At 54.8% G+C, this 24,294-nt stretch overlaps 1 protein-coding gene across 2 annotated transcripts in view; it reads left to right on the top strand.

Annotated features, from left to right (window-relative positions):
* Positions 1-24,294, top strand: part of GRIK5 (glutamate ionotropic receptor kainate type subunit 5) — a 51,328-nt gene that overhangs the window by 11,502 nt on the left and 15,532 nt on the right. The window contains exons 10-15 of one of the 2 annotated variants that reach the window (XM_044257257.1): positions 299-403; positions 511-618; positions 7,405-7,608; positions 21,146-21,259; positions 21,454-21,563; positions 21,963-22,136. In XM_044257257.1, coding sequence (XP_044113192.1) covers positions 299-403; positions 511-618; positions 7,405-7,608; positions 21,146-21,259; positions 21,454-21,563; positions 21,963-22,136 — 815 coding nt within the window. Of the gene's footprint in view, positions 1-298; positions 404-510; positions 619-7,404; positions 7,609-21,142; positions 21,260-21,453; positions 21,564-21,962; positions 22,137-24,294 lie in introns of both variants that reach the window. The other variant, XM_044257256.1, reaches the window with a different exon arrangement.

The following is a 24,294-nucleotide window of genomic DNA, read 5'->3' as shown; positions in this document are numbered from 1 at the left end:
GCCCTCTCCCCTGCTATCAACCCCACCCATCGCCTGCTTTCTCTGGGCCTCTTCCTCCTCCTTTCTGTGGTCTCTCCTCCTGGCCATCCTCTGCCCGTCTGCGCCGCCCTCTCCCGGCTTCTTTGTCCCACCTTCTTTCTTTTGCTGGGAGTTGTCTTTCTCTTTTAACTGTGGTCTTCCCTGGTCCATCTCCCTCTCTTGTCTGTCTCTTCCTTCTCCATCTCCTCCCCTCTGGGCCTCTCCTGCTTGTACCTCCGGGACCCTGCCACCCCCCTCTGCCCGCCTCCCGCCCTGCTAGGTAGAGTATGACGGGCTGACTGGGCGGGTCGAGTTCAACAGCAAAGGGCAGAGGACCAACTATACCCTGCGCATCCTCGAGAAGTCCCGGCAGGGCCACCGCGAGGTGAGCAGGCCAGGGGTACCTCCGGAGTCCCAGTGGGGTGGGGGCAGCCCAGGGGGCTGAGGCATCTTCAGGCCGGCCTCATGCTCACGGCAGCTTCTCTGCCCCAGATTGGGGTATGGTACTCTAACCGGACCCTGGCCATGAACGCCACCACCCTGGACATCAACCTGTCGCAGACGCTGGCCAACAAGACGCTGGTGGTCACAACCATTCTGGTGAGTGGCCCTCGGCAGGGACGGCCCTTTCCTGAGTGACGCCCCAACCCAGTCCCAGCGAGGGGGATGCCTCGGCTCAGGTGGCACGCAGACCAGCAGGGAGTGTGACCCTCGCACCCAGCAACTCCTGACTGTGGCCAGGGTGTCCCCAGCTTTGTGGCCCCTGCAAGAGGGGAGGGCACAGGCTTTGGCAGCTGGCTATCACATGGTGGGTGTCATGGGGAGTCCATGGGGCCACACAGTGTCCGGCCCAGAGTAGGCCCCCGAAAATCACCATCGCTGGCATGGTCATTTTGCCACACTGGCCGCGTGAGGGAGTTGACATGTGACAACTTCATGTCCGTCTTAAAGTTGTGGAAAGCAGGGCTCTGAGAGACAAGGTGTCTTGCCAGCAGTCCCACAGCGAGGACATGGCAGAGCCAGGGCAGAGGTCATGTCCCTGAGGTTCCAGCGCCTGAGCTGGAGCCGCAGTGCTCTGCACCTGCAGTCTTTTGTACTTGAACTTGAGCACCAGCTAGGGACATGGTCCAGGAACCCCTGTGCATGCTGTTCCTGTGGTCAGCAGACCAGAGACCAAGGGGCCTTTGTGGGTCAGCGAGTGTGCATGGAGCGCCCCACCCTGCACCATCCCCTGTGCCAGGCGCTGCTTTACAGACCTGTCAGCCATTCCATGAGGCGTGTCTTACTTTCCTCATTTTGAAGGTGAGGAAACAGGTCACAAGGCGAATCTGGTTGGAATCAGGGATGTGCTCAGAGACTGTGGCCTCTCCCCCTGCACACTGCTGCCTCACACCAGACACAGCAGGCCACCAGAAGGTCAGGACAAGGGGTGACACACAGGCCCCAGTGAGCAGGAGGCAGCCCAGAGCTGCTGGGCCTGGAGGCTGGGGTGCCAGGCAGCCGTGCCCTGTAGAGCAGCCAAGTGCCTGGCATGCTGGCCTCCGCTGTCTGTGCAAGGCTCTCAGCAAGTGTGTAAGCTGCTCCCAGCTGCCAGGGCTGAGTTCAAGAGGGTTGCCACAGGTGCCACAGGATCCCAGCAGCCCCCTCGAGCCATGTGGTGCGGAGCTGTTCTCTCCATCCCCAGGGAACTCCCAGTCTAATGAGGACCTCGTGTCCCTCTGGAGAAGGGCCAGTGAGCCTGCTGGGGAGGCCCAGATGGCCTGCAGACGGGAAGCCAGACGCCTCATAACAGCCTCCCCAGCGGGCTGGGCTGGGCTGGCTGGGAGAAGTCACGCCTCTGCGCCTGTGGCAGTGTGGCCAGACCCAGAAGCTTCCAGGGGCCAAGAGAGCTGAGGTCCTTGGTGGGAAGCAGGGACAGAGGTCAGGGACAGGATGTCAGGAGAGTTGAGCCATGATCCTGGAGGCTTCATCCCCTCCTCATACCTGTGTCCCCTTTGCCCTAAAGCCCATAAGCCAGTGTGGTTCTCTTCCTAAGATTCATTGCTCTTTGGATGGATGGATGGATGGATGGATGGACTCATTCATTCCACTAAATTTACTGAAGCCGCTGTGCACCAGGCCTAACACAAATGCTGGATGTACGTGAATAGTCAGACACTCTGTGGTTTCCTTATTCTTGAGTGGCACTGGGAGAGGGGATGCCATTCTGATGCAGAAGATCGACCTGGACATAACCATTCCAACACATGTAATGAGGGAACCCCTCCCCGCCTAGAAAGGAGGGACTGACTCAGCTTTAGAAGAGTTCGAAGAGGCCTTCGCAAAGGAGGTAGCATTAGACAGGTTTTTAGAAGCTGTGTAGGAGTTGGGTGCATGGAGAAGGAAGGACTGGACATGCCGAGAAGCATGAGCTTTGAGAACAGGGGCTTAGGAGATGTTTGTCAGACCAGATATGGAAGCAGTGGCTTTGTCTGCACAGCTGGACATACCCATTCGTTCGCTGATGTTTTCTGACATCAGAAAACTGGGCTGGGCCTGCGTTGGGCATGGGGGGATTCTGGCGTGAGACTAACTGGATGCCTGGGACAAGAGCCGGTCAGACTCTGCCTTTTTCCCCCTGCTCAATCCCTGGGGCCTAGAACAGTGCCTGGCACCTAGCAAGCACAGAGAGTGGTAAGTGCTGTGACGGGGGTGGCCTGGCGGCTGTGGGGCTGTTGGAGGGGGTCTCTGGAGGGTACACTTATCCTTTCCCTGAGCCCTTGGAGGGCGTTGAGCCGGAAGGGGCAGGGTCCTCTCTAGATATGAGAAGAGCTCCAGAGAGGTGCTCCAGGTCGGGAAGTGAGGCCTGAGCTTGCTGGGGTTGTAGGAGGAGGGAGGGGAAGCTCATGTGGGTGTTGAGGCTGGCAGAGAGGCTGGGAGTGAGGACTCAGGGAGAGGCCTGAGATGGGGGAAGGGTGAGGCTGTCTCTGCTTTAGAGCTCACTGGTCTGGAGCTGAAAGGGTGGCTGGGCCCAAGATTGACAGAGGCCCCACAAGGAAGCTAAGGTCCAAGAAGGCCCATGGAGGCAAGGTTGTGTGGGGCCTTCCCTCAACCTCCAGCCCTTCTCCCGCCTGTAAAGGTTTCTCAGAACGCTCCATGGTCCCCGTGATTGTTTTCCCCATGCTGGGATGTCTCATCCTCCTCTTGGGTGAACCTGTGGCTGGTCAGACCTCAATCTCCTTTTGACTTTGCCCCCTGCCACTTCAGCTGGCCTAAACCTTCATCTGTAATATGGGTCTCCTGACCCCACCTTGAAGGGCTGTGGGAGGATCACATGAGGTAGAAAAGCCACCTGGCCTCCCAGCACTGAAGGCATACCTTCCCGAGCTCGCATCCCGGATAAACCAGAACCCACTGTGGCCGGTGTTTCAGTGCCCGGCCAGGCCCTCTGCTCCTGCTGTCTGGTCCTCCTGGCCCCCCAAAGCTTGGTACCCGGATGACGCCCAGACCAACCACATTGTGGTCCTCATTTGTATTTCCCTAATAGGGACGTCAACCACCTTGTCCGCATTATTGGCCATTTGATACTCTTCTTTTGGAAATCCTCTGTTCGAGACTTTTTTTTTTTTAATTAAACAAAAACTGGGACATGGGATCTTTTTACCGATTTATGAGTTATTTATATATTCTGGATTTAACTTCTCACTGGTTGTTTGTCCTGCAAATACCTTGTGCCTTGCTTCTGAACCCTCAGTCTTTCGATGAAAAGATTTCTAATTTTACTAAAGTCCATTTTATCCGTGATTTTTTTCCTTTTTGATTAATACTTTTAGAATTTAAGAATCCTTTGCCTACCCCAAGGTCGCAAAGACAGGCTTCTATTTGTTTTTGAAAAATTTAATCGTTGTACCTTTTACAGTGAGATCTACCATCTTCCTGATGTACCATGTGAGGTGGGGGACAGGACACATTTATGTCACGGTTTTTGTTTTGTTTGAGATTTTATTTTTAATAATCTCTATGCCCAGTGTGGGACTCGAACTTATGACCCTGAGATCAAGAGTCACAGACTCTTCCGACTGAGCGCTCTCCCAACCCCCGCCAAGCTATCTATTCTATTGTCGGTTTGTCCTTGCACTAACACCATATTGTCTCAAATACTGTAGCTTTAAATTAAGTAGTAATAGGGCGCCTGGGTGGCTCAGTGGGTTAAGCCGCTGCCTTCAGCTCGGGTCATGATCTCAGGGTCCTGGGATCGAGTCCCGCATCGGGCTCTCTGCTCAGCGGGGAGCCTGCTTCTTCCTCTCTCTCTCTGCCTGCCTCTCTGCCTACTTGTGATCTCTCTCTGTCAAATAAATGAATAAAATCTTTAAAAAAAAAAAAAATTAAGTAGTAATACCCCAGAGGCTCAGTCCTCCAATTTCTTCTTTAGGATTGCTCTGACTCTTCCTGACCATTCACATTTCTATACACACTTAAATATCCTGCTTCAAATTTTAAAAATATTTTCATAATTAATATTAAAATTTTTTTTTAAAGATTTTATTTATTTATTTGACAGACAGAGATCACAAGTAGGCAGAGAGGAGGAAGCAGGCTCCCTGCCGAGCAGAGAGCTGGATGTGGGGCTCGATCCCAGGACTCTGAGATCACGACCTGAGCTGAAGGCAGAGGCTTTAACCCACTGAGCCACCCAGGCGCCCCAATATTAAAATTTTTAATTAAAAGAATTTATCACATTGGAGGAGGCACTGAAGTTAATACAAACCTACATAAAAGAGATTTCAAAGAGCACATGGGGTGAGGAGTGGAAAGCCAGGCTCCTTCCGCTCCACGCACCCCCTTTTTTTCCTCTGAGACCACATCCTTCCAGAAACGTCAATGCACATACAATCTGTAGCTAGGTTTTTTTTTTTTTTTTTCCTTTTCCTCTTAATATATCCGATAGAACTTGTTATTTTAGGAGTTGCCTAGGAGTCTTCGATGACATCAATAATCTTTTTAACCTGTCCCAAATTAGGCAGTTTCAGTCTTTGTTCCCACTGGGAGCAGTGCTGCCATGCTGCCGTTGGGCGTACATTTTGTGTACAGATGCACAGCCATTTGTGGGATGGAGTCTCAGAATCAGACTTAGCACCAGCCCACTGTCTGTCTGCGGTGCTTCCGCAGAAAACTGAAGGAGTCAGAAAACCCTGCGTGAGAGACTCCATCAGACCCTTGGTTCCGGTGGTCTGGGGCTCTGTGTTGAGCCCCACATCAGTGGTCTCTAATCTCGAGTTCTGTTCATAGGCTCCAGTCCCTATTTCTGCCTTTATAAGTTCAGACCCCAATGCTGAGGCCTTGATCCCAAACCCACAACACAGGTGTCTCAGCCTTGGGTCTGGAGATCAGCTGGGCCTTGGCGGAAGGACTGAGGACTTCACAGTGCAAAGCAACTGGGTTTGGAGGCCCAGCTTTGTCCCATCTCCCCTCCCCACTGCCCTGCTTCTGCTCTGTGGCCTCAGATGAGACGCTGGGCCTCCCTGAGCTTTGGTTCCCTGCTCCGTATGTCCAGAGAGCTTGGGGAATGGAGGGAGCCTTCCAGCTCCAGCGCTGGTGCCTGCCTAGAGAAGTCTTGATTTCTGATTCTCTAGCTTTGACACTGGGACCATGTCCCGGGTCTACCTGGCTTCTCCCACGTCCCCCTCGGATTCTGTCCACTTGGCTTCCCTCTAGCACAGGGCCTCAGAGGCCTCAGAGCCGAGTTTTGGAGTCCGCCTGGCTTGTCCATTTCAGCCACTTACAGCTCCACTTCTCGGGACCTTGGTGTCCTCATCTCTGAAACGGGGGTATTAATACCGACCTCCCACGCTGACGGAGTAGCTGTCACACAGCAAGCCTACAAGAAATTCTAGCTACTGATGCTATTATTAGCAGCATCTCACATTCCTACTCCCTGTTCCACAGTTTGGGGCTTGGAAAGGTGGCTTGGTGGAAAGAGAGCAGCACTGATTTCCCTCCATCCCACTACCCCTCAGCTGTGGGGCTTGGTGCGGTCTGAGAACCCAGAGTCTATACTGAGACTCAGCCTCATTGTGCCGGTAGCTGAAGAACAAATCACCTCGCTTGACCTCTATGAGCCTCAGTTTTCCAAATGTGTAAATTGAGTCTGATAATGCCTCTGGTGTAAGGTCACTGCCAGGAGTTAAAGGGATCTGTTCGAGGGCTGGGGGTGGGGGGCTGGCACTTAGCTGGTACTTGGTATGCGGCCACCATCCTGGATATTCTTGCCAGAGCCCTCCCCACTGTGTCCAAAGCCCTAACTTCCTTTGTTCCTCCGTCCAGAGAGACACTATACACATACCCTTTCAGACATAACTGTGTCAAGATTAAGATTCCCTTTGGTCGACATCATCTTAATGCCTCCTCTTACTAGCCTTTGGCACATTTTCTCTACTTTTGTGCTCATTTGGTGCATGAGGGGGGGTGGTCAGTAAGGTTTACTGGAACCCCTCAGAAATAAGCATCAGGGTAGCAAACCTGTGCAAAGTCTGAGGTGTTTGCTTAGCTTGCAAAGCATTGCCAGAATCGGTATTAAAATGTGAATTGCTGTTAACCTTTATAATCAGGACATTTTGCAAAACAGCCGAGGATTCCAGAATTCTTGACGTCGGGCCATCTGGCATCTCAGGCCTGCTTCCCTCACAGTGATGTCGGCTGGCTCTTGATCCTGGTGGGGCAGACCCTGTGATCCCTTGCTAGTTCATCAAGTTAGTTCAGGGGGTCGGTACTGATCGTGTGGACAAGAGGGGCACCTGGCTGGCTCGGTCAGTAGAATATGTGACTCTTGATCCCGGGGTTGTGAGTTCAAGCCCTGTGTTGGGTATATTGATATCTTAAAAAAGAAAAAAAAAAAGAAAAGTGAAGTGGAGCAGAACGGAAAATAATCAGGGTCTGCTGCCTTTTGGTCCCTAAGGGTAAGGACTCTTTTGAGGAACAAAGTCTATTTAAATATACATATGCGTGCGTAGGACTTGCGTAGGACTTGCGTTGCAAAGTAAAATGTATCTCTTACTATGATCATGGTCAGAAATTTGAAAGCCCCTCTTCTAGTTTGGCATAATCTCCTTCCAGTGCGATTCACTCTTAGGTTACTCGCCTCCCTGGTAAGCATTTGAGCATCAAGTTGGCCCGCAGAGCTGAACACCGCTCCCTGTGATCTGCAGGGAGGGGGCGGCGTCCCGAGACCACAGTCGGCAGCTTCTAGGCCTAACCCCGCTCTGAGCATCTTCAGGCCAGGAACAGATGCCCTGACTCCGTCCCTCTCGGAGGCGGATTCCTGATCTGGTGGCCCTGGCCAGGGCTCCAGGCTCTTCAAGCAGCCCCTAGCTGCTCAGTCTCTGACCCCTCTTCTCTGCTGCTTCCCAGGAGAACCCATACGTCATGCGCCGGCCGAACTTCCAGGCCCTGTCTGGGAATGAGCGTTTCGAGGGCTTCTGCGTGGACATGCTGCGTGAGCTGGCTGAGCTCCTGCGCTTCCGTTACCGCCTGCGGCTGGTGGAGGATGGGCTGTACGGGGCGCCTGAGCCCAACGGCTCCTGGACAGGCATGGTCGGCGAGCTCATCAACCGGGTACGGCTGGGCCAGGTCTGGGCAAGGGGCTGTGGCCTGGGTGGGTGTGGGGAGGCCGGCCGGCAAGCAGCCAGTGGCGCATCCACCAGCCGGGCCTAGGACAGCAGGTGCTCTGTGTTCCTCTGCCTGGTGAATGCCACGGGGCCAGCATGGCCAGGCAGAGGGTGGAGAGGCCTCATCTCCTGGGTCATGCTTTGTCACATGCTCCCCTAGCATCCCTTGGCTCCACTGGTGCTCAGGCATTGTTTGGGTGAACAAAAAAAACATGGAGTTAGAATCAGACAGAGACTGTAGAGGTGGAAAGAGGCTTCTTGTTGGAGGGAGGGCTGGACGGGGAAGATAGGGATGGCGCTCACTTGTGCCCTATGGCTGGTGCCCGCCACTTGGGCCTGGCCTATTGCAGATGCATCGAGGCTGCCTGTTGTACTCACAAGTCCACTCACTCAGAAAGTGTTTATTGAGCACCGTCTGTGTGCCTTGCACCATGCTTGGCCTAGGATAGAGTGGTGAGCACAGGGGATCCGGACCATGCTCTCGAAAGTTTAGGGTGTCTTTAGGAAGCCGGAGAGCAAATGACCACGAGATAACCCTCAGGGCTGTGATGGGGGAGACTGCGAGGGGGGACCCAGAGGAGGCTCCTGACCCAGCTGGTCCAGGGAGGATTTCCCAGGAGAGGACACCCCCAAACAGATTCCCAAAGGGTATGAAGGAGTCAGCAAAGTGAAGGGGGTATGGGAGCGGGGGAATGTGTTCAGAGCAGAGGAAATGGCATTTAGAGAAGGGGAGTCAGGGTGAGACAGAGTGGGGTGCCCTGGAAGGGCCCTGAGTGTGGGAGGGATTTGGATGAAGGGGAGGAGGGAGAGAGGCAGGGGTGTGGGAGGTGGGAGGTGAGGGTGGTGTGGAAAAAGTATTTTGGAATCAGACCAGTCTGGGTTTGAATGCTCAGGTGAGTTGTTTCTCTTTCCTTCACTTTTCTTTTTCCCTCCCTCGGATGGGGATAATGATGCCTCTCAGGTCTGTCCTGAGGGTTTCAGAGAACGAGGACAGCACCACCCATGCTGCTTGTCAGAGGCAGGAGATCTCAATATGTAGTCCCTCTTTTTATTCCAGGCAGGAGAAACCATGTGGGTGAGGGCCTGGAGCCAGGGCTGTGCGGGGGAGACACACCGGCCCCAGCCAGCCAGGGGAGGTGTGCAGAGTAGGGATGGATGGCCATGAACAGTCAGGGAAGCCTGGACATTGGACTTGGCTGAGGGCATGAGGGATCCTCACCCTCATGTCTCTTCCAACCCAGAATTCAGTGCATCCAAGTCCCTGAATGTCACTGGAGTAGACTTGAGAAGGCCACTTTACGTGACAAGGGCATTTATTCCTTACGGAACTGATTTTCAAGAGCTATTTTGACTGCAGAACCGCCCCCCCCCCAGTTGAAGGCACCCTCAGAAGCCGGGACAAAGCAGAATAGCTGTGGCGGGGGCAGGGCTAGGAGGGTGTCCTTGGGGTCCTGGTGGCTAGGCCCTCTCCCACCCCACCCCACGAGCAGGCCTGAGGCACTGCCTTGCTGCTGCTGGCCTGTTTGAAAGCTTCTGTCCCGGGTGGGTTCTCGAAGGGCCCACAGCCAGAATCCAAGAAGGCAGACGGCATGCAGAGATGGCGGCCTGGCACCCCCACCCCCCGACTTCCATTTCTACATCCTGGTCCTCAGCCATGTGGGCTCAGAGAGTTCTTCAGGGTCCCCGGAAATAGGCAGGCGGCAGGAGAGTAGCCCCCAGCCCGAGTCCCTGTAGTTTCTTCATCAACAAATAGTAGGTAATAGTCCTCTTTGCAGCTGCATGACCTTGGGGAAGCACCTCAGGCCTGCCCTGCAGTAGGGGCGGGGGATTTGGAAGATTCCAAGTGGTGTCTGAGGGTGGTGTCTGGGGCTAGGACAGCACAGAGGCCCGGAGCTTTCCGGATGCACGGGCTTGTCATTGTGATCCTGAGCCCTGTTGGTATCTTGGCTCTGCTGCCTGCTAGCTGTGTGACCTTTGGCGGGTTCCTTAACCTCTCTGTGATGTTTCTTCAACAGTAAAATTGGAGAGATAATGGTAACTAGTACACACCACGGTCTTGAGCGTGAAACGTGTTCTTCCCAGGGCTTAGAACAGGTGCCTGGTGGGTTGTGGGAGCTGCAAGCATGTACTCCACTCACGTTCTTTTTAATGTTATTTCGACTGGCTCGGCCAGCACCCGCATACATTCGTGGGTCTGTGTGTTCTCCAGCCGGCAAGCATTCACTGAGGGCCTACTGTATACTAGGCGCTGTGCTACGCCTTGGGGGATACAATAGCCAGGCCTGGCCTTACTCTAAATGAGCCTGACTGTCAGCAGGGGGCTCATGGCGTGCCCTCAAAGGTCTCAAGCTGGCTCAAGTGAGGAAACAGAATCAATCACTCGGAGGTGGGGGTGGGGGTCAGGATGACCTGCAGGGAGGTAGGGGGATGACAAGGATGGAGGAGACGGGGGAGGCTGAGAGCGCCAGGGCTTGGTGATGGCCTGGGGCGGGGAACTCTAGAGAAAGGACAGAGCCTCTCCGTTGCTCTGGCAGCTGGCTGATGGCGATGACATTTAGGGAGAGAACACTGGAGGAGGAGCGAGCTGGGAGCGCGAAGGATGGGTGGTGTTTGGCCCTGCAGAGGCTCAGCTGCTGCCTGCTGTGGGATGGCCATGGACACGGAGCTTCATGGGGTCCTGGCTGTGACCTCCTGAGCGGCTGCAGCAGCAGCTGTCTTTGTTATCACCACCCCCCATGCCAGAGGCTTTTCAAGTGTTACTTAAAGGACCTCCCACTGCTGCCCTGGGGCTCAGAGGCAGAGGGACTTGCCCCCCTCACCATGGGTCTGCAGCCAGGGGGTCTGACCGAGGGCCTTTCCCAGACCCCCAGCAGGGACTCAGGGAGCCTGGGGTAGACAGGAGGATGCGTTCACCCCACGCCGGGGCCGTGCCCAAGCGTTTTGAACCATGCGAACACCGCCCCACTAGGAGGGCCTGGTATTAGCCCAGTTTTCTCTAATGGTGAGTGAGACACCAAGGCATCACGTCCAGGCCACACTGCTAGCGACCAGCAGAGCCAGGGCTGGCCCCATCAGGCTGGCCTGGAGCTGACGAGTGACTCCAGATGGAAGCCAGCCCAGGGCGCCGGAGTCTCCCCTGTCACCCCACCCGTCCCCAGGCCAGTCTCGAATCATCATCCATTTAGTCCACCCAGTGGCCGCGGCAGGAATTGACCTGCTCCCTGTCCTGTCTGTGTGACTTCAGGCTCCCGCCCCTCTCCCAGCCTCCTCACTGGCCTCTTGGCCTCACGGCTTTCTCCATTATGCTGTGTCCTCCAGTAGGATCCTCTACAGTGCAAGTCTGACCTGTCATTCATGGGCTGTCGCCAGAGTGCCTCCCCTCCACGCCTCACCACCCCCCCACCCCCCCCCCACGCCGGGATAAAAATCTGTGCCCTCCGGCCCTGCCCTCAAGGACAAAGCAGCTGTCTTAGTGTGTTCTGGGGAAGCAGACTCTGAGTGCAGATTAGCAGGCAGGAGGCCCCGTTGGAAACCAGCCCTGGGAGGGCAGGAAGAAGTGGGCCCGGCAGAGGAAGGAGCAGCATTGCGATGCAGCTCTGACTGAGCCTCAGCTATCCCCCAGGCATCTCTGGGGCTGAGGTTGGTGGGGGGGTCAGGCCTTTATACGCCCCACCAACCTGTGATTGGTGGGGGGCGTCCTTAGGGAGGCTCTTCTGCCCACCGAGCTGAGAGCTGAGGGCCCTGAGCCACCAGAACGCTCGGCAGCCAGGGCCATCAGTGCCGGACCCCGAGGGAGAATCTGAGCGGCCTGTGCTGTGGCCTGATAGTCACGAGCTCATTCGGGATCAGGCAGGGCTGGCTTCAGCTGCCTGCATTCCCATGTGGTCCCCGCAAACCAGGTCCCCTCTCTAGACTCGGTGTCCCCTCTTGAAGTGGAGAGCTTTGGGGTGAGGGGTGGGTGAGGGAGAGTACGAGGTCCCAGAGTGGAGCCTGTTTCACAGGGGACCTTGCGGGGTAAAGAGCTGGAATGTTCTTTTCTTTTCTTTTTTGTTAAGATTTTATTTATTTATTTGACAGAAATCACAAGTAGGCAAAGAGGCAGGCAGAGAGAGGAGGAAGCAGGCACTCTGCTGAGCAGAGAGCCCGATGCAGGGCTCGTTCCCAGGACCCTGGGATCATGACCTGAGCCGAAGGCAGAGGCTTTAACCCACTGAGCCACCCAGGCGCCCCTGGGATGTTATTTTCACTGTGTGTGAAGCCAGTGGGAGGGTTTAGGCAGGGAATGTGCCATGAGCTAATTGGTTTTCTCTCTTTTTTAATTGAGGTCAAGTTCATATAACATAAAACGAATCATTTTAAAGTATATAACTCAGGGTCAGGCAGCCTATTCACGGTCACCTCTACCTCATGCTAAAAACATTTTCGTGAGCCCCAGAGAAATCCCCATACCCGTGCAGCAGTCAGCTCTCATTCCCCTTTACCCCGGCCCCTGGCAACCACCAGACTCCTATCTGCCACCACCAGTCTCTCCACCTCCGTGGATTTACTTATTCTAGGTATTTCCTGTAAATGGCATCACCTGCTATGTGGCTGTCTACATGTGGCTGCTTTCACTTGGCATCACGTGTCCATGTGGAAGCGTGGATCAGTTACCACCTTTTCTAGGGCTGAATAATGTTCCACGGTATGGAAGTATGACCTTGATTAATTTTTAATTCATTTAAAAGTGATTACTCTGGCTGCTCTCTTGAGAAATTACCGTAGTGAGGCAAAAGTAAAAACAGGATTCTCCGTTTAGAAGTCTGTCGGAAGGTCCAGGAGACAGAAGACAGGGGCTGATACTCCGGCGATGGCAGTGTCAGAGGTGCTCAAGAGGGAGACAGGAATCAGGGGTGACTGCAGTGTGTGGCCTGAGCAGCTGGGTGGGTGGCAAGGCCAGCTCCCGCCCTGGGGAGGACGTGGGAGGTGCACTTTGGGGGGCTTGGGGAAAGAGGGGTTGTCTCTGGGCAGGGATCGTTTAAGGTGATGATCCAAAACTCCAGAGGAGAAATATGGATTTCATCGTGCAGCTGAGGATGAATTACTATTATTTTTAAAATATTTTTTTATTTATTTGACATACAGAGATCACAAGTAGGCAGAGAGGCAGGCAGAGAGAGGGGAGGAGGCAGGCTCCCTGCCGAGCAGAGAACCCCATGATCCGGGGCTCATCCTAGGACCCTGGGATCATGACCTGAGCCGAAGGCAGAGGCTTTAACCCACTGAGCCACCCAGGCGCCCTGAGGATGAATTATTTAACACATCCCCTGTCTGGGTGGTTTCCTGTGTTTGCCAGTGTAGACACGGTCACCGTGCCCTGGGCCTGTGGATTGGCAGGAATGTTCCCGAAGGAGAAACTCCTAACCGCAGAAGCACCGGGTCAGAGAGCGTGAATGTTTTTTAAGCAGAGAGAGACTGCCACATGGACGCTCAGAAAGGTTCCGCCAATTTATATTCCCACCAAAAGTGCACGAGAATGTCACATTTCCCACACTCTTGCCAATAAGAGGTATTATCAATCTTTAAACAAAACAACAAACAAAAAAAAAAAAACCTCTACCCAAATGCCAAAAATAAGAGCTTATCGTTCCCACCTAAATAGAACATTACCTGGCTGCCGATACTGATCCCCGAGCAGTCAGGCTGTAATTCATGGACGCATGGTTTTGTACTTTGTTGTTTCCAGACATTTTTTATTTGTTTGTGCCGTTATAAACAACCATAAGCAGACATCTTTGTGCACTAAAGCTTTGCCTGCACTGTAGCTGATTGGACCGATTCTGCAGATAGAGTAACGAGGTCAAGGAGGAGGACCCTCTATGACTTTTGTTATATGTCCTCAAACCACTTTCCAGAAAACCTGCAGTGGGTCCTATGCAGGCTCCTTCTCACACAGAAGGTTTTTGTTTGGCTTTTATTTATTTTTTTAAATTTTTATAAAAGATTTTATTTGTTTATTTGACAGAGAGATCACAAGTAGGCAGAGAGGCAGGCAGAGAGAGAGGAGGAAGCAGGCTCCCTGCTGAGCAGAGAGCCTGATGTGGGGCTCGATCCCAGGATCCTGACACCATGACCCAAGCCAAAGGCTTAACCCACTGAGCCACCCAGGCACCCCTTGGTTAGCTTTTAGAACTTGAGATACCCGTCCCCTGCCCCCCGGTCATTTTTACAGATGGCAGAGCACTTTGATTTTTTCTGTTCTGCCTAGTGAACCACAGTGGGCCTGGTCAGGTGATGGATAGAGTCTAAGTCCAAGTTCAGCTTGGAATGTGCCTGACAGGTCCACAGACCCACCCTGAGTTTTCCCATGTCCCACTTGTATACTTGGAAGAGACCTTCATGGCCCACAAATCAGGGCCCTTATGGTCAAAGAACCAAGTGGAAGCTCCTAGAATTGCCCGTCTTTCTCAGGATAGGAACCCCAAAGCAGTTCTACATCCTTTGGGGGAATCGCAGAGATCGGTGCTGCCATGCACGGCTTGAAGGAAGCAGAGGTAATGACTTCATCCCTAGTCAGCTGGCCAGTTCGGCCAGTGCAGAAGGCAGATGGATCTTGGCCGATGACTGGGGATTTTTGCCAATGGAGTCCAGGCGGTGGCTCCAACTGCAGTTGCTGGCCCAAATGAAATGTCTTTCCTGGAGCACATCAACACAGCTTCCTTGGCAGCTAGCATGAGCTGTTGACCTGGCAGACGTGGTTCTCTCCAGCCTGCTTTCTGAGGCTTACCAGAAGCCTTCCGTCTCGCCTCGGGGTGACTTTCGTTTCCTCGCCTTCTGCCGTCACCTAGGCTGTGGAGGGCTTGATCTGAACAGTGTCACCGATCGGATCTCGTGAGCAGGAAGTCACATTTAAGGGGGTTGGCAATAAAGCCGCCCACTTTACGCCGGTCAGGGTCCGAGTGGACACAAAAACAACACCAGCTACCGGAACGGAATCACATCAGCTACTTGGACAGAGCGCATTTGATACAAAGAACTGTTACTTAGAGGTGGAGTGGTTAAATACAGGACTGAAAGCGCAGAAAGCAAAGGAAGGGACCCTGGAGTAAGGGGTGCAGGAAACAGCCACCTTCCTGAGGCCTCGGGACGGGGAAAGAGCTGGAAAGGTGAAAACTCAGAAACCCAGACGAGAGGCCTCACGGAGCTGAAACTCAGGCGTCTGAGGAGGGGCCACTGCGTGTGTGGTACCGGTGACGTGTGGTGGGGGTCAGGGATTTGGAAGTGAGTTGTGTGCCTGCTTCAGCCCACTTACCAAACTCCCCACATGGCTTTTCACTCTGAGGGAGACCTGGAGCACACCAAGGTGCTGTGACAGATCACAGCCGATCTGCCTCCTGGGCCCGATGACCCAGCAGATTCTGGGATACGCAGAGTGCAGGTGGCAAACAGAGACAGAGGCACCCCGGGGGGGTGACTCACGGCGCAGACCTCTGGGGTTTGAGAGCAGATGGTGCGGTCTTCTGAGGCTCACTGTTTTCCTGAGAAAATGCTCATTGCCGGGCTCTCCCAGAGACTGAGCAGTGAGGGCCGCTGTGGCCTGAGCATTCCTGCAGCCTGGCTGTTGTCCTCTCTGTGTGAGTCAGGACTGAGTCAGGGTCCTGCCGGGAGACAAGGCGTGCGGTATGTTTGAATGAAGAGCTGTTACCATTACCATGGTAACGAAAAGGGTAAAAGTTGAACTCCAACGCAGGGATCAGCGAACTTTTTCTGGAAAGGGCCTGATGTTATTTTCGACCTTCGGGCCATACTGTCACCATGCTGCAACTTTGTTGTTGGATGGAAAACAGTAGGCGACACCTAAACAAGAAGCCAAGGGTGTGTTCCAATAAAACTTTATTCACAAAATGGGGCATTGGACTTGGCCCGAGGGCCGTAGTTTTCACACTCTCACTCCCAGCTCTCACGGAGGTGGCAAGGCAGGAACTGAACTGGGGGCTTCCCTAGTTCTGAAGGAATGGAGAGAGGAGCAGAAACCACTGGAAACTGGCTTCTGGAAGCTGGCTGGCACGGGTTTCCCCGGGTGGGGCGGGGGCGGGACTCGGACTCGGTGAGGCCGGTTCTGCAAGTGCAGGGAAGCCACAAACTGGATTCATCTGCTGCCCCAGGACAAAAGGCTGCTGCAGGGCAAGCCTTCTTCACCTTCCTGCCGCTTTGCAGCGTCCCGCTGGCGCCCCCTACTGGCAGAATCTGACATGGAACTCGTGGCAAAGCAGAACCAGGGTTTGCACAGAGCTGGGGTAGAGTTTGGGGCCAGGGGAGACTCGCGAGCACGTTGGCTGACTTTTCGGGATTGAGACAGCCTCCCCGCCGCATCGTTTCTGTTTGTTTGTTTGTTTGTTTGTTTTTTAAAAGTTTTTATTTATTTGACAGAGATCACAAGTAGGCAGAGAGGCAGGCAGAGAGAGGAGGAAGCAGGCTCCCGCTGAGCAGAGAGCCCGATGCGGGGCTCGATCCCAGGACCCTGGAATCATGACCTGGGCCCAAAGCAGAGGCTTTAACCCACTGAGCCACCCTGGTGCCCCTCCACCCCATCGTTTCTACAGATGGCTCAGCATTTGGATTTTACCTGATTTCATTCCAGAGATTAGATGTCAGCGTCCCCTTGTGGAGGGAAATCTTCTGTAAGAAATAGGGGACTCCACTAGGAAATTTAGGGTGTGGAGGGGGAGGTGGAAGGAGAGTTCCAGGCTCTAAGAGGACCTTACCAGAGTTTGCAGAGTTTAAGGATGTGTCTGTCCTCTTCGGAACAAAGTCCAAATCTGACCACTTCTTTTCACCATTACCCAGCTGCCCCCCCTCCCAAGTACTTCCATGGACTTCATTTGGTCCCCAAGACCCCTGCTTTCACTCTTGCCCCTGTGGTGTGTTCTCATGGTGGCCAGATCACCTCACCCCCTGCTCACACCTTCCGATGTGGTGTTCTGTGTTGTCCTGTGAGTAGAACCCAGCCCCCTTCCTTTCCTTCACGTTTGTCCCCCAGACCTCCCTGCAGCAGGGAGCGTGTCCAAACTAGCGTCTTCCAGCAATCTCGAGCCCTTTGCTCTGCTTTATTTTTCTTCATAGCGCTTGTTGCCACCCACCATTTCATGTTCATCTTCACTGCTGGATCCCCAAAGCTAGAACAGTGCTTGGTCGGGGATGGGTATTCCCAAGTATTTGTTAAGTAGGTAAATGAGTGGATGGACAAACAGACTCCCTGGGGAGGGGATGCAGGGCAAGGTGGTGGGTGTTTTAGCCTGTTTGTGCTTCTGTAACAGAATACTGCAGACTGGGTGGGGGGCCTGCTGAACCACAGAAATCTATTTCTCACCGTTCTGGAGACGGAGGACGTCCAAGATCAAGGTGCCGGCAGATTTGGTGTCTGGTGAGGGGCCTCTTCCTGGTTCACAGACAGCCGTCTTGCTGCGCTGAATGTGGTGGAGGATGGTTCTGCTTTCTGGATGGAATGGGACAAGTGCACTAAATCCGTTCACGAGCTTCTGTCCTCATGACCTCCTCACCTCCCAAGGCCGGCCTCCTAACACCATCACATTGGGGGATCAGACGCATTCATGATGTGGCAGGGGGTGGACGCTGGGTGGCATGGGCCTCAAGGGGCTGGGTGAGGAGTACGGGGACAGTGTAAGGAGAGTGGGCGTTGTTGCCAGCTTTAAGCAGGGCTGCCGTGACCCAGGCTGTAGTTTCTGGGGCCCCTTGGGTGGCTGGCTGAGCTTTCCAGTCCTGAGACATGGTGATAGGGGCAGGAGCAGGGCTGTGAAGTTGGAGGAAACAATTGATTCCAGAAGGGTTTGGGGGCAGAATCAGGAGAGCTTGAAGATAGAAGCAGTGAGGGGTGGAGAGATGTCAAGGACAATATTGGGGAGAGGGTGGGGGCTTCTGCCTGGGATGACCCCGGGGACAGAGTGGGGGCTGAGTTTGCTGGCTGTATGTTGACGAGAATTTCAAGGACCCGTTGTTCACTCTAGTCACATGCAAAGCACCCGTCTCCTGAGCTCCCTGGGACCTGGACCCTGTCCTCCGATGCCGCTGGCCTGGGTGGGGACAGTGGACTGGCAAAACCCTGAGAGGGGGACTGGTTCTGAACCACAGGGTCAGCTGTAAGCCAGGAGCTTACCTCCACTCTGCTTCCGTTTCTTCATGTGCAAAATGGGAAGAATGGTTCCCTGACAGGGCTGCTCTGGGGACTACGTGAGCTATTCTGGGCGGGGGGAGCCCTGAAACAGTGGCCACAGGGTGTGTGCTGTGTGAGGGTGAGCCTCTGGGCCCAGGTGTTTCCGTGAAGCATGGGGAAGGAGAGCGTTGTCTGTCTGGGTCACTCTGAAGGCTCCTGGAGGAGGGGGGCACGTTCCTCATTCTTCCCTGGGGCAGACACGGTGCCTCCAGCCTGCCCTGCTTCTGCGGGTTCCACTGTGGAAGCAGAGATGCAAACAGTTATTTTCCAAACTGAGCTAAAGGCTGTGGTAGATCCACGGGCATTGAGCCTGGGAGGGTCTAGAGAAGGTGCCACAGAGGAGGGAGGGTTCAGGGACCCTGTCGGGGTGGGCAGGATCCAGTTCTGTGCAGAGTGGGGGGCTCCATGCAAAGGCAGTGTTCACTGAGGTTGAGGGTGGAAAGCAGCTGAGTGAGACGGGGGGAGAGGCTCAGGAGTATGGTGGGGAATGGTGGCAGCCCTGGGGGCTGCTCAGAGAGGCCACGCTTGGTCAAAATCCAGCAGTGTTTGTTGGGAACCCCTGTGTAGGTTCTGGGGTGCACCTCTAACCAGATGGACAAGGAACTGGTAATTTAGTAGGAAAGCTAGTCCATGAATAAGCAAACAGGCAGGGTCATCTCCAATAGTGCAAAGCAGGATATAAAATGGGGTCTGGAGGCTGCTGTGGAGAGGGCTGAAGGAGGGAAATGTGAGCTATATCTTGAATGGTGAGGCAGAGCTCTGGAGGAGCACATGCAAAGGCCCTGAGGTAAGGAATGAGCCTTCTGTATCAAAGAACAAAAGGCAGCCACTGTGGCTGGAGCCGAGTGGGTGAGGGGAAAGGGGCATGAGGCGAGGCCAGCAGGTGGTGGGTCTCAGATCACCAGGGCCTCTTGGCCATGAAAGGGATTTGTTGCAGGTGGTAGTGCAAAGCCACCCAGGGCTTTCAAGCAGGGGACCTTCCATTTGGACTATGGGGTTCTGAGTGATGGTTGGGGGGCTGGTGAGGTGGCTGGTGTGGTTGTGAGGAGAACAACTGATGGTCAGGGCCTGGACGGGGTGGGGGGATGGACAGGGGTGGACAGATCTGAGGTGCGTTTTAGCAGTAGAGTCTCTGCCCTTGCTGCTGGAGGAGAGGTAGAGAATTCGGGAAAGGGAAGAAGTGGGTTTGGCCTAGGTGTTGGCCTGAGATGAGCTGCCCAGAGTGGATGAGGAGACCAGGGAGCAGAGCAAGAAATGGAGAAGAAGGGTACTGGGAGCGCTTTGGGGAGGAAGAGGGCCCCTAGAGCCTGACCTAGGGACGAACAGCCCCCTCCTGATCCCCATCTGCAAAGCTGCTGCCTCCTGTTTTCTGAAGGGGAGACTCGGGCCCCTAGGAAGGGCCTTCCCAGGGTGCACATCCTGTAGGTGCATCAAAGTCATAGTATTCTTGTATTAGCTGACATCATTCCTGGCAGTTCACATATTAGTCATAAGAGTGGTGAGTGTGTAAGAGGCAAGAAGCTCCTTACTCTCACTCTCCAGGAATTCCAAAGGGTGTGCCTCCCCCACCCCAATCCAGCTGTGTTTTGGGCCCCTGACACAGTTTGCCACCTCTGGATTCTGCCCTGGGGCTGGAGCCATGTCCCTCACCCCATGGTAGCTGTTTGACCTGGGCCCCACTTGCATCCACACCTGTGTTACCTCGTATGCTCTGTGTGTCAGCCACTTCTGTGAGTGTGTGTCCCCCCCGGGCCGGTGAGCTGGGCCCTCTATTCTTATTTCAGCCCTATGGGTCTCTGCTTGAATTTGGAGTCAATTCTGGGATCCATTGGAGGTGTGGGGGATAGTCTATATGCCTGGAAGAGGTGTCCTGGGAGCCGGGTCCCGACGCCGGGGAAGTGCTGTGTGAGACATCTCACCCAACCCCGTCCCCATTTTGCAGATGAACAAACTGAGGCCCAGAGACATGGAAGTCCCTGTCCGAGGTCACCCAGAGAACCCAGGGCAGAGCTGGGGCTCCTCATTCCCCATTCCCACACCAGGCCCTTTCTAGTACCCTGCCCGCTTTGTCATGTATGTACACATTGAGGGCCATGTGTGCCTCGAGGGAACACCCCTCCTCTGTGTGTCTCCACTGCTCCCTACGCTGTGTTGAGGGCACAAGTCTGTCTGCCTGTGCCCATGCTGCTAGTATATCGCTGGGCCAGCCTGTGTCTCAGCCCGTGTGTGTGGATGTGGCGTGGTATGCACACATCAGTCGTGGCATATGCGCGACCCGACACTGCTCACGTGTGCCGAGTGCAGTGGGAAGGGTGTGCGAAGTGCTGGCTTTTTCCCAGTCTTCTGTCCAGCCCACAGCTAAAGGCCAGCTAAGTCCCCTCGAGCTAGAGTGAAATGATCCTTCTGGATAAGGGATTCTGGGTATGCCCACCAGACGCTAACGTGAGCCATTCTCTCTGTTCTACCCCTCCTGCTCCCCACCCTTGCCACCTCAGACCTGGACCCCAGGAACTCCTCTCTGCCTTGAGACCATTTGCAGCTCCCCCTGAGGTCATTCTGTTGGTTGAGCTGGGCGCCGGTCCGGTCTTGGGGGTAACTTGATGCACACATGTAGGTCACCTGTGCCAGCTGATGGCGGGAGAGTCGAGGTCCCATCTCTGTGTTAAGGTCCCCCAGCTGCTGCCTTTGCTGACGAGTGTCTTTGCCTCTCTGAGATTCAGTTTCTCCATCTGTAAAATGGCACTAATAGTGGCCTTCCCGGAGATGTTGGAAGGAGGACTCAAGGTAATCCATAGAAAGTGTTACCTAGCGTGGACCCTGGCGCAGAGTCAGCGCGTAATGAATGTTCCATGTCGTGAGCCGTAGAGACAGAAGAGGAAACCAAGGCCTGAAGAGAAACCTGAGTGGGTCAGTGTCCTGGGATCTCAGTGCCCATGTCACATTCTCCCCAGGACCTGGTGACAGGGAATGTGGGAGCTAAGAGGGTCTGTGGTGGTTTTTTAAGGCAGGGCCTTCACAGTGAACTTGACAGGATGAAGAGGGGTGGCTGGGCAGGGAAGGGGCCGCAGCAGCCTGTCCCAGAGACGTGAGATAACAGGGGTCCAATTCTGGGTCCCAGATGCCGTTCTGGAGCGAGTGTGTGCTCCTGGCCCCTTTGGTCCCTCTCCTTTCTCTTTGCTGGCCTCTCGGGTACTCTCTCTGTGCATATCTCCCTAACTACCCGTCTGTCTCCCCGGCCCACCCCTCTGCCCCTGCCTTGCTTCCCCTCCAGCAGAAGGCGGACCTGGCTGTGGCTGCATTCACCATCACAGCGGAGCGGGAGAAGGTCATCGACTTCTCCAAACCCTTCATGACCCTGGGGATCAGCATCCTCTACCGAGTGCACATGGTACGGCTCCCCGGACAGGTGGAGGTGGTGGGGTAGGGGGCTGGCGGTGGGGCCGACGCCTGTGCCCCCAAGGGAAGCAGAGGCTGAGGGCTGGACCCTGAGGGGCCACTCAGGCTTATGGACACCTGGCAGGGCTGGGGCACGGGACGCACTTGGGTCGGGGAGGCTCCAGGCCTCACACCCTCTCCCTGCAGGGCCGCAAGCCTGGCTATTTCTCCTTCCTGGACCCCTTCTCCCCTGCTGTGTGGCTCTTCATGCTTCTTGCCTACCTGGCTGTCAGCTGCGTCCTGTTCCTGGCCGCCCGGTGAGTCCACTGCCTACTACCTAGGAAGAGCCCTGGGCTGGGGTGTCTGTGACTGACCTGGATATTCTGTGCCGGGCCTCAGACTCCTGGGCCCTCCTTTCTCCCTCTCTCTCTGTCTGTGTGCCCTGTCCCACCTTGTGGCTCTGATTTTGCTCTGCTGTTCTCTCTCTGGGCCTGTCCCCTTCCCATTCTCTCTCTTTCTTCTCTGTTTCTCTCTCTGCACCTCTCTGTGCATCTCTTGCTGCCTCTTCTGTGTGTCTGTGTGCCTCTGTGTTTCTTTCTTTTCTTTTTTTTTTTCTGGTTTTTTTTTTTTTTTCTGTGTTTCTTTCTACTTCTCTTTGTGTGTATTTCCTTTCTACCTTGGCTCCATCCATCCCTCACTCCCATGTCTCTCCACAGGCTGAGTCCCTACGAGTGGTATAACCCCCACCCGTGCCTGCGAGCGCGTCCTCACATCCTGGAGAACCAGTACACACTGGGCAACAGCCTCTGGTTCCCCGTGGGGGGCTTCATGCAGCAGGGCTCGGAGATCATGCCTCGGGCGCTGTCCACACGCTGTGTCAGTGGAGTCTGGTGAGCAGCCTTCTGTCTGTCCTGCCCTGGGTGGGGAGGGTCCCTTCTGAGGCCTGGGTGGATTCCGGTACCCCTCCACCAGCTGTGTGACAGGGAATGGGGTGGGGAGAGCTGAGTCCCAGCTCTGCCCGGCTAGCTGTGTGACCCCTCTCCACACCTCAGTGTCCTCATCTGAAAAATGGAGATAGAAATGCCCACATGTCAGGTTGTAAGGACTCAGCTGGGATGCTACGCAGAAGTGCTTCTTCCGACATGAGGATTATAATTGGAACGGCATAAGCCTGGTTGTCGCTGGCCCAACTGTTGCTGGCTCGCCCCCGTGCCCTGGTGGTCACGGAGACCTGGGGCAGCCTTCACTATCCAGGGGTGCCTGTGCCCTCAAAGTCCCTTGGGGACCCCAGTAATGTGAACAGAGCTTACTTTATCCCCGTGATGAGCTCCAAGAAGCCACATGTTGGAGAGCAGACATGGTCAACTCATGTCAGTGTGGCCCACCACTTTTTAAATATTTGAATTAGCATTTAAAAATGGGGCGGATTCAATCAGGAATCCAGATTTCTCCCTCTTGTTGAAAATTCAGTGGTCGTGCTAGATGAACCGGCATTCTCCCGGGTTCATGCATCTGAGCCCTGAGACCAGGTATTCCCCAGGGCCACTCGCTCCAGCGCCACCCACGCCCTGCCCTGCTTCCCAGGCCCCTTCTTGCTGAGCATTTCTTCCTCGTCTCCTCCCCATCCCCAAAAATTCATGCCTTGACAGCCAGGCAGCAGATGCTTCAAGAGGCCCTTCTGGTGCCAGGCACTCAGGTGAAGAATCCGGCCTCAGAGGCAGAGGAGCGGAGAAGAAGGAGTTAAACAAATAAACCCAGGAACGTCCTGTTTGACCCTAGGACTAAACAAAGCCCTGAGACAGCATCTCATTCAAAGCTCACTCAAGGCTAACGTTGAGTGAGTGCCAGGCTGTGCCCTCCCCGCTAGGACTTACTGCCATAGAGCAAGCCATTGGCAGGTCGCTTGGCTCACTGGCTTTGCACCTTTGGAGTCTCGATGACATTTTTTTTTAACAACTTGGGACTGGCATCCTTCCAAGCTTCATGGACCCTGTGCTAGTTTCCAATTGCTGCTGCAACAAGTAAGACAGGTTTAGTGGCGTAAAGCCATATAAATGTATTTTCTTATGGGTCTGGAGGTCAGAAAGCAGAAATCTCGCTAGGCTCGAGTCCAGGTGTAGGCAGCCCTCGCTCCTCCTGGAGGCTCTAGGGGAGGTTCTGTTTGACTGACTCTTCTAGCATCCAGAAGCCACCTGCATTCCTCGGTTTGTAGCCACTTTCTCTGGCTCTCACCTCCTCCTTGCATACATAAGGAGCCCTGAGATACCACTGGGCCCACCTGAATAATCCGGGATAATCGCCCCATCTCAAATTCCCTAACTTCATCATATCTGCAAAGGCCCTTTGGCGGGACATACTCACGAGTTGCAGGGCTTTGGATGGACACATCTCTGGGGGTGGGGGTCTTCCTTCTGCCAACCACCTACCATGGCTGCAGCTTACTGAGGTCATCAGTGTAACGATGTGTCAGATGCACACAGACCTTGCTGTTAAAGCAAAGGGCACATACAACAACAGTAGGGAATGTGGGTACTCAGGGAAGCCTCCTTGAGGAGGTCCCATCTCGGCTGAGTCCTAAAGGTGAAAACAGAGGCGTCCACGCCCAGGAGAGGGATGAGCATTGTAGACAGGCTAGAGGAGGCGCACAGCAACTGGGACAAATCTGGCCGAGGCCTGGGGTCAGTGGCTGACCAGTGACCTCCTCTCTGCAGGGCGTTCCTTCTGCCTCTCGTTCAGGGGCCCCTTCCCCAGCCAGGCGTTCTCTGCCTGTACCATCACCATTAACCATTCCCCTCCCCACTGGAGACCGGGACCTGGAGCTCATTCCCGTCTTCACACCCAGTCCTTCCACACATACGCTCAGTCACTGGGTCAGTGGATGTCTCAACAGATGTTTCTAAATCTCTGACTGGGACCCCAGCACCATGACGCGTCAGTCCAATGCCTAGGGGACTTGGCGGCCAGTGGGCCGCTAACCCGCCTCCTGGGCCCTCCATCTTCGGGGTCCTTTGGGGCCACAACCTCCTACAGCCAGCCGCTTCATTCAGG

The sequence above is a fragment of the Neovison vison genome, chromosome 7, assembly GCF_020171115.1.
Source record: "Neovison vison isolate M4711 chromosome 7, ASM_NN_V1, whole genome shotgun sequence".
In the NCBI taxonomy this organism is placed as follows: domain Eukaryota; kingdom Metazoa; phylum Chordata; class Mammalia; order Carnivora; family Mustelidae; genus Neogale; species Neogale vison.
The sequence above is the reverse complement of the archived record's forward strand: the minus strand, read 5'-3'. Positions and strand labels throughout refer to the sequence as shown.